The sequence below is a fragment of the Carassius carassius genome, chromosome 40, assembly GCF_963082965.1.
Source record: "Carassius carassius chromosome 40, fCarCar2.1, whole genome shotgun sequence".
NCBI lineage: Eukaryota > Metazoa > Chordata > Actinopteri > Cypriniformes > Cyprinidae > Carassius > Carassius carassius.
Genome location: NC_081794.1, coordinates 18,869,694 through 18,879,677, shown reverse-complemented (window position 1 = coordinate 18,879,677; position 9,984 = coordinate 18,869,694). Strand labels below are relative to the sequence as shown.

Sequence of the window (9,984 nt, the reverse complement as noted above, 5' to 3'; positions counted from 1 at the left end):
TATTTGAATGTGCTTTTGGAGGGAGCATAATGTACTCTTGTCATGATTCTGCCTTCTTGTCTCTGATTTTTCTCTAGTCTTGTGGCAGGATCATGACAGGTCCATGTTTTATGTGCAAGCACATGGCATTCTGTCAGGATGGGTGGTGGAGGGATGAACTCAAATGCAGACAGTAGTCACAGCAACACAGTTTATTATACAAAAAACAGGAAAACAAAACCCACGAGGGGGCAAAACAAGGGCTAGACAGACGAAGGAAGACAAAACTAGACTAACACTGCACTTAACTAGACTATGACTAAAACACGATCAAACAATTAATTAGACAAGACTTGACAAAATCACAACTGGTAGCAACAGTAGACAATCTTAAACAACGTGACAATATTTAAACAATGAACCGACAAAGGGACAGAGAAACACACGAGGTTATAAAGGGAGGCTACTAATGAACACAACAGGTGGAACAGGTAAATCAATGAAGACAAAACTAGGGTAACAAGGGGGGCGGGGCAAGGGAACGAGACAACGCAAGCACATGGCCCAAACAAATGGCCATGTGCTTGCACATAAAACATGGGCCTGTCATGATCCTGCCACAAGACTAGAGAAAAATTAGAGACAAGAAGGCAGAATCATGACAACTCTAAGAAATCTTTTTATTTCATTTTTTTTTCTCCTGTAAATAATTGTTTCAAATGACTGGTTCCCCTTCAGATTCATGTTATAATAGTCAAGAAAATTCTTAATAAATATAATCAGTGTTGGGGAAAGTTACTTTTAAAAGTAATGCCTTACAATATTGCGTTACTCCCTAAAAAAGTAACTAAATACGTTACTTAGTTACTTTTTATGGAAAGTAATGTGTTACATTACTTTTGCGTTACTTTCACGTTACTTTTTAAATTTGAGCAGGGCTTGATTGTTTTTAATATAAGAAGTTCTATTTATAGCAAATGTAAAAGCCCTTTCACACCAAAAAGTGTAATGAATAAACCTCAGGCTGAAGGAAAAGTAAATTCACGTCTGTACAGTAGAACACAGGAGAAGAAGGTTCAACACTCTTCAGCAATAAAAAAAAACAATGAAGCACAATTGTTAGTTTATCTAAAGTCATTTTTTAATTATTAGTATGGTTGAACTGGATCATTAAAGGTCAGCAGCAAAGACACTGTTAATAAAATGGGAATAGATACATTTGTGTTATTTAATATATTTAGTTATTGCAGGTTTGAGTCATATTCTGAGTTTGCATTACACTGTTTTGATTAATTTTGATGAATACTAAATCTGTTTTGTTTTTTTGTGAGTGGGATTAAATTAAGGCACATTCACATTTAGTCTAAAACTACAGTAACATCATGTTCACACAGCGCACACAACGCCTCCATACTTCCGATTTCTCCCAATATGGGAACAGGAGGCTTGTCAGTCAAAAAATGGGAATACAAAGTAACTGGCGTTACTTTTTTGAAAAAGTAACTCAGATATTTTCTTGTAAATTAAAAAGTAATGCGTTACTTTACTAGTTACTTGAAAAAAGTAATCTGATTACGTAAGTCGCGTTACTTGTAATGCATTACCCACAACACTGAATATAATATAGTTTTGTTATTTGCATATGTGCTTGGGATCAAATTTTATTATTTAACCTCCCACTCAATTAACATCTGAGACATCATATAAAATGGCTTTTATCTCTTACAGATAATGATGTCAACAATGAAACAGAGACTTGTTGTTGTATCTTCTTACATTACGGTCCATTACTATATATCCGAAGGGACATTGTGCTATTGAAAACTAAGTGAACTGTTACTATGCCCCAGAAGCACTGAAAATGAAAAATGCAATCTCATATTTTTGTAATAAGAGGTTCTGTTATTCTAAATGTATAACATATTTGGCTTAAGTAAAACATAAAATACCTACTATTGTCTTAAGTATTGTTAAGTATTGTTTTATTTACCTTTCTGTGTTGAAGCACTTGGAGGTGGTCATGAATGGATTTCTTTTGGCTTTCAGAAACACATGCTCTTTCTCAGTGGAGTGCCAGAGCAACATTGATGAGCACACACTTGCTACAGCAACTCGGCCAATCACTGAGGACCTCCCAAAGAGTCTTGATGACATTTTCGCTGGTAAACAAGGCCTTTGAGCTTTTATCCCACCTCAAAACATCTCTCGAGATGTTGTTTTCCCAAATGCTCAATTTTCAGCCAGGCCATCTTATCAGTCTTCAACAGGAACTGTGTCATGTTTTGGAAGTCAGATTGATTGAGTCAGCATGTACAAGTAAATTTAATTATCATGCATTTTCCAATACTCATCTTCTGCATGGAGGGATGAAGAGCTTGAATATCAAAAGTTGTCAGCTATCAGTCTTCATTTCAAGGGTGGGAACCCAGGGAGAAGCCGAATCAGACATGATCTACATGCATAGAAGCACAGCAGAGGTTAAATGTAATTTCCTCCGGAGGATGTTTACCAGTAACTTCAGTGTTTTCCTTTTCCATCTGGACACTCAAGCTGTTTTCCAGGATTCTGTAGTTTAATGGAAAAGTTAAGTGTGAACGTCATCATCTTCTTTCAGTGTCAAATAATTATTTTTACTCTGATGTGTTAGCCAAATGTTTGATGTAACAAAGTATTAAATATTATAGCAAACAGATGACACTTTCCTTTCGCATTCTTTTGTTTTAGCATCACCTTGGTCAAAATGATCCTCACTAAAGATATCCTAGAGGTAGAATTATACAACACTCATAAAGTATTTATACGGTAACCAAATGTCTGGTGCAGTGCAGCAAGTGCTTTGCCCATCCAACAATAATTATGAACACCATCCTGTTGCATACCACTCACAATGCATTTTGCACATGCATAATTCAAGGGGGATTGGAGAAAGCTTATGTAGATTGCTAAAGTGAAGCAAGTAAATCATTCAGAAATTGGTCCAATCACAAAAACAAGGTTCAAACACATACTGACGCCATATACAAACTGCAGCCACAGATTTGGACTGCATCCAGTGCTTTGAAGTAAAATAAGGATATATTACAGAGTTGGACTTTGTGAAATGCAAGCTTTCCTGAGGTTGAAAGGAGGACTGCATATGTGCCGATTAGCTCTCATGAAAACTAAAGGAATTCGCTCCAGTAAGCACTTCACAACTGCTGCAATCAACATGCATTTTGATTCTGAGTAAGGCTTAAGCATAAGAACTAAATGTACCTTAACTAGCTCGTGAGTAGTGTAAAATATAAGGGTAGTGTGGCACAATATGTAAATAACCCCTTATAACAGACACTTACTGTAGGTAGTGGTTCTCAACAAAGCTATGGTAAACCACTAAGCCAGCTAAAGGGTGGACTACAAGTTTTTTAAAGCCATTTTAAAATTACATAGGAAAATAAACTTAAGGATGATGATGATAATCTTTCATGATGATGAATCTGTCCTTGCAGATAGTTCTTAATTACCAAAATTCCCTTGATCTTTTGACAAAAAAAAAGGTCATTGTACTATTAAAAACATGCTGTAAGTTTTAGTACATAAAACTTAGTCTAAAAAAAGCTTTTGGAATGATGTAATAGTGTGGATAAAAACCATCACCTCAGAAGAAGATCAATGCCTGCTTTGATATGACTGCCTGTTTAGCCCCGCCGACTGATTTGCACATGTATTGTTTATGAGAGAGGCAAATGCACAGGTCTACACAGAAAACAAATGATAAAGATGACTCTGAAGACAACAAGATGCTGTGCAGTGCCAAGTTGTGGGAAAACAGTGTTTGCGTTGCCTTTCCTCTGACCCTGACGTTAGGAAAGAGTGAGTATGGATCACCATTCTTGGCCATACATAATTTCAATTTCTAAACTCCCCATTTTCTTATAGTTTACTCCCTGTCCACACTTGACCTCTATGCAGAAATTTGGTTCTGTGTTGATTTTTGCTGGGCCTACCAGTACTATCTCAAATCAGTATAGCAATTTTTTTTTGTCCTCTCAACAGCTGTTCTTTTAATTCAAGAACAAAGTTCTTGAGACTCCTTTAATCACTAAATAAATCTATTAATTTTAATCTACTGACAATCCTGTATATATATATACATATAACTGTGTTTTGCAGTGATTTTCTGCTTTATGAATTCAATTAATGTAAGTATTTGTTCCCTTCTGTCTGAAAGACTCATTAAAGTAGCACACAATCTGTACTACAGATGTGTTCAATAAACTCTTTAGTCAGGGCACACCAGTCTAATACTTGTGCATAAAAAAATCAAAGAGCTGTTTAATGCTTTATTTTAAAGAGATATATTATATCATCATTAATAATAATAACATTATTCCTACAAATACATGGATCCCGGCACTTCGAAAAATGTTTTCTTTCATTTTGTCTTTGTTAAAACAAGAAAGCTAAAAATATAATATGGTGAAAAAATAAAGCAAACAACAAACAATTTAAACATTGCGAAAAAGAGAAAAATCACAAAAAGACACAAATAAAACTATAACGAAATTGAAAAAAAGAAATTCTACATCCTTTACAAACACTATGGCCCAATAATTTAAGAAAATAGTGTCTCTAAAACGTTCATATTGCTTTGTACCTTCATCAGTGCCCTTTTATGGAGTTCAGCAATACAGTGCTGTGAAGTCTTCACAACGGCCAGAAAGGGACGCCCACCTCCGGGCTCTGTGCTCACCTCCACGAGGAGGTCATGAGGTTGCCAGCGTATCGGCTGACATCTTTGAGGAGAGAGAGTCTCGTTATTAGCTTGTTTAATCTTCAGCACAATGTCCTTTTGTGTTCTTTTGGCAGTACAGAAAAAAATACAAGGTATAGTTACTATTCCTCATGATCATGGAGTATTCACCATTGTTGCATTTAGCATTATTACTCTCTAAGATATTATTACTATTACTATCACCATCACGGATACACAGAGTGCATCGTGTGTCATGTGCGTGCGTGTGTGTGTGTGTGTGTGTGTGTGTGAACGTGTAAGTCAAGTGTTCAGTGCTCAGAGCTTGTTTTCTCAAAAGAGAAGCTAGGCAGAGTCAATAGCTTGGAATTTGAGACGCCTTCTTGGGGCAGCCCATCTCCTCCTCCACCCAAATCAAATGAGTCCTTGGAGTCACTGGAGGGAGCGCGCCTCCTCAGGCAAGTGTCCCGACTTGGCAGGGGGGGTGGCACAATTCCCAGAGCAGGGTGAAAGCCTCCCGGAAGCTCCGAACCTTCGGGCGGATCGACAGAGATGCACGGTGGACTCATCTTCTTCTTGCGGCCACGTGGAGAGGACTGCTGCTGGAGGCTGTCGCCTCGCGAGACGAAGCCGGACGAGATCGAACTGCACTGGGGACTGCTTTCCATGGATGAGCACACCTCAATGGAGTGCCGACGTGGGTCATCAAGCCATGACAAGGGCCGTGGTAACAGCAGAGCTCGCTGGCCCTGAGTGTCAACGCTGTGGTACTTCTTAAGCTGACGTCTTGCACCTTGATCTCCTGTCCCTTCCCCGATCCCATCATCGCTCCTACCTGCGAGCCCCGCCCGGATAATTCGGGAAACCTCCTGATCCACAATGTCCATCTCCTCCTGCGTCTTGGCCGCCAGTGATGGGAGGGGTGGAGAGCAGGAACACTTGGAGAACACGTTGTACTGGTCGTAGGGGTTGTGCTGTGTGTGGACACTAGGTCGCAATGGTTTCGGGGAGGCACCTGGTGTGGCAGGGACCAGAAAGAGGGAAGGCTGGTGCTGCTGCTGCTGAGGTGGAAGGTTGACATGGGGGTCCGACAGTTCCCTAAGCCCCAGGGGACCCTCGTTTTCCCCTGCCTCTGTGTATAGAGTCTCCTGAGAGTCAGCACTCACTGCCACCTGAAGAGAGCAGGGACGGGAGGAGGTGAGGGGAAGGTAAGGGTTAACATTAGGGATTAGAACATGAACAGGTGAGAGGAGACTGGTTAGTATGAGATGTTAGGGATGTAGAAGCTAGTGGAAGGGGTGGGGAGCTGTGGAGTTAGAGTGGAGTTCACCATTAGCATTGCACTTCACAAGGGACTTTCTGATTCAAAGGGTTTAAGGTGAAATTAGAAAAAATAGAGAGACTGCCTCAGGGCATCTGTTTTGAATGCATTTATAGCCCCAATCAGAGGTAGACAACATTTAGAATCAGATGTTGCTGTTCTTTTTTTTTTTTTTTTTTTTTTAGTTTGTATTAAACCTGAAAGTATCAAATGAATTAACTCGCCACAAAACATACCAAAACATCCTGGGGCACACGATAAACCTTTAACTGACAAAAAGTGCTTAGATTGTGCTACAAAATTCAATAAAACTTGCTTAACAGCAATTACACATTCTGAAGTAACATTCTTAATTCAACAACCAGTTAACCACTAGTTGAAAACATTCTTAGGCCATTCAGTCTCATGGGCGGTCCTAGGGATGGGCTTCAAGGTCTTAATATTTTTTTTTTTATTATTGCTTTGTTTTAACTGTCAGCTTTCTAGTAAGAAACTAGAGGATTATACTTTTTTTAGGGTGACCATATTTACATTTTCATTTAAAAGGACAGTGGTTGCAGGATGAACAGTGTTGGGAAGGTTACTTTGGAAATGTAATAGGTTACAGATTACAAGTTACCCTGTTTAAAATGTAATAGTAGTGTAACTTTTTCAATTACTTTATTAAAGTAATGTAACTAATTACTTTTGAGTACTTTTTGATTACTTTTCTAAATTTGTGAAAATTAAAGAATAATAAATAAAAGTATATACATCAACTTACAGTTATCTAATAAGCATGTGACGAATTCTGCGTAATAAACTCCAGAAACATTGGTGTTTTTTTTAAACTGCTGTCTCTGTATATGATGATAGTTTTCTCAAAATAAGTAAAATGCACATGAAGTGACACAGAGCAGTTCTAGAAATTATGTTTATGTGCTCGTGTACTCCTATATTGAGGCGGCAGGGGTTGAAAACACTGCGAGCTTCAGTAGGCCTCTGTGTAGTAAATGAAACCATGTCTTTGCCATTAATTTACAGGAGGGGCGGACTGGGAAAAAAATTCAGACTGGAAAATTCAAACTCATACAAACAAAATCATGGACAAAACTATTTTTTGTATGGACCTGACATAAAAAAGGTTTAAATCTTTAATTTGGGGACATGCAAAATAATTAAAAGTTCTCTCCTGAACTGCACCTTCACTTCCATTTTTCTCTTCCGTCTCTTTATTTTGCCCTGTTATGCATCTCTCTCATGACTTTAATACTCAAGATTGAACAAAACTATACTTTACAATACACTACTCTACAATACTACAATATCTTTATAGAAAAATCCTAATACTGTACACGAGTCATGTTTTTCCCTTACAAAAAATTACCATGCTTTTATTAGCCTATATAAAAGTAAAATAACCTTGTTTTTTTTTTTTGCAAATAGATTTGTATTTATTTTTAAATAAATACATTTGTAAAATAATTTTACATTTTTGGTTACCACAGTTAAACAATAGTAACCATATTCTCTGGATTTATAGTTAAATATTAAAATGTTAATTTTCGTAAGGGTTGTGTTGTTGTCTGTCGTAGCTCCCCCTAAACCTATAAAAAAAAATCTGATTTTTTTCTGCTAAATTACTACTGTAACATTTCAACAGATAATAATGATGTCCTTTATATAGTATTTTGAGTGATGACTGATGAGCAACGTGCTGCTGCTTGATTAAATAAATAAAAAAACAAAAGACAAAAAAAGCATCTTTACAGATAAAACTGACCTAAAACCCTGAACAGGAGTTCTGCTTCTTTGCTCCAGCTGTGCGCTTCCATAGTCTCTCTCTCTCTCTCTCTCTCTTTCTCTCTCTCGCATTGATTACTGAGTCTGATCCAAACCGTTTGGCGGAGGCGCGGAGAGCGCGCGAGTCACGACTAACACTTCATGACTTATTAGAGATTTAATTATCAAATGGCGGATTCGCAAATGATCGCTTTAGTACATTGGGCAGGCAATTATACAATAATGATATTAAATAGTGGGGCAAAATCGGCTGCCAGGCCACCGGGAATTGTCCCGGTTCTCCCGGTGTCCAGTCCGCGCCTGATTCCACAGACACGCAGAATGTGCAAGTCATATATTGCATTTTTGGGGCTTAATATTCACAGACACTAGTCGATGTCATGTTTTGATTCAAGTGTACTGACCTTTTTTTGATTTAGTCATCCAAAATGTGGCATATTCCGTCCGCGTTAGGCATTCCGTTTTTATGACTGGATTCTACGAACCAGACTGTATTTCCGCATCCCGGAAATTATTAGGATGTATGTCTCAGAATAGTCAGTGCAATTTGGGAAAGAAATCAGTTAAATCTGTATGTGGATGTGTGTAAATATTCAAATGTAATCCCCTTTGTAATCGTAAAAAAATTCATAAGTAACTGTAATTTAATTACTCATTTTTTCTTAGTAACTGTAACTAATTACTGTTACAATAATTTTGTAATTAAATTACGTAACGCCGTTACATGTAACTAGTTACTCCCCAACACTGAGGATGAAGGAGTGAAATGCCCTCCCAGGTAGCATTTCAGTCAAATAAACTTTTTTGCAATATTTCAATCCTTTAAGCCACGGGAGAAAATCAACATACGGCAACAGTTTAAAATCATCCCAATTCCATGAAAAAAAAATGCACATTTGGCAACCCAACACAAGCTGCATATGCAAAATGAAAGCCAAAAAAAAATATTTTATTCAATATTATAATGTTTGTGGCAGCAGGTGGTAATAGCCAAATCATGGACATTTTAGGCAATTTAGAAATCCCAGCCAGACGCAATTTTTTAAGGCCAAAAAGAGGACATGTTTGATGAAAAGAGGACATATGTTCACCCTTACTTTTACATTTACGCATTTAGCAGATGCTTTTATCCAAAGCGACTTACAATGCATTCAAGCTATAATTTTTTTTACCAGTACGTGTGTTCCCTGGGAATCGAACCAGCAACCTTTTGAGATGATAATGCAATGCTCTACCACTGAGCCAAAGGAAAAACTTTTTTTTTTTACTTAAGCCTGACTGCTTGTGGCTCATATAAACAGTATATACTTTTGAACAATGACAAGTGAAAGTCATGACACTACTGGCAACTACAGAACGCTTAAAAGGGGGCATGCTTTTGCCATGCATAGAGATAAGACCTGTTTATTTATTAAGTAAATTTACTTCATAAAAACCAAACCTTACTTTAAAGTTTATAATATTCTAACAAATGATGATTCATACGTATCCTCAGAGGTTTGGGAAAAGCACGATATCTCCTGACCCTAGAACCGCCCCGGTCCTTCTCATTGCCTTCACTGATAGGAAATGTGTGCACTTTCAACAAAATCGGAAAGTGTACAGGCTACTGGAAAAAATAGCAAATAAATATGGTCTGCCTTTTGCTCTATATCTTTGTCTCCTCTTTGACATTGATGCACAATGCCTGAGTTGCTGTACTGCACAAGCTACTGCTGTTGGTAAAGTCACGTAGGTGAAAACTTACAATATCAATTGCACTTTCAGAAAAAAAAGTTTGTAATAGATGTACTGTTTTTAACTAGGGCAGAGAAACATTTACCCTAGGGCAAAACTACAGGCACTGTTTGGCAGACTGCACTCTGAGCCACTGGACTACTGCAACAGACCACAAGACCCACGTCTCTTCCCGGGGTCTCCTTCTCTCAGAATTCTACCTAAAACTGTTGCTTTCTTTGAATCAAGGGAGTCCGAGAGAGGCACCGGCCCAGTAGGAGAGAGGTGGGTGGGTAATTTGGGAGGGGTTAAAGATCACGAGGAACCATGTCATATTTGGAAAGTTAGCTGACATTGAGTAAGATGCTGAGCCATAAGCATCCCTGTTCTATGTTGAAACTTGTAAGATTGAAGCTATGCTGCCCCCTAGTGGCAGGAAGTTAATTTTACATTT

General features: G+C 38.0%; 1 protein-coding gene across 1 annotated transcript in view; it reads right to left on the bottom strand.

Moving 5' to 3' along the window:
* Window positions 1-4,288: 4,288 nt before the first annotated feature.
* The window catches only part of cacna1g (calcium channel, voltage-dependent, T type, alpha 1G subunit), a 224,892-nt gene continuing 219,196 nt past the window's right edge, over window positions 4,289-9,984 (bottom strand). The window contains exon 37 of the mRNA XM_059532382.1: window positions 4,289-5,883. Within this exon, the coding sequence (XP_059388365.1) occupies window positions 5,023-5,883 (861 nt within the window). The 3' untranslated portion in view covers window positions 4,289-5,022. The remainder of the gene's footprint in view (window positions 5,884-9,984) is intronic.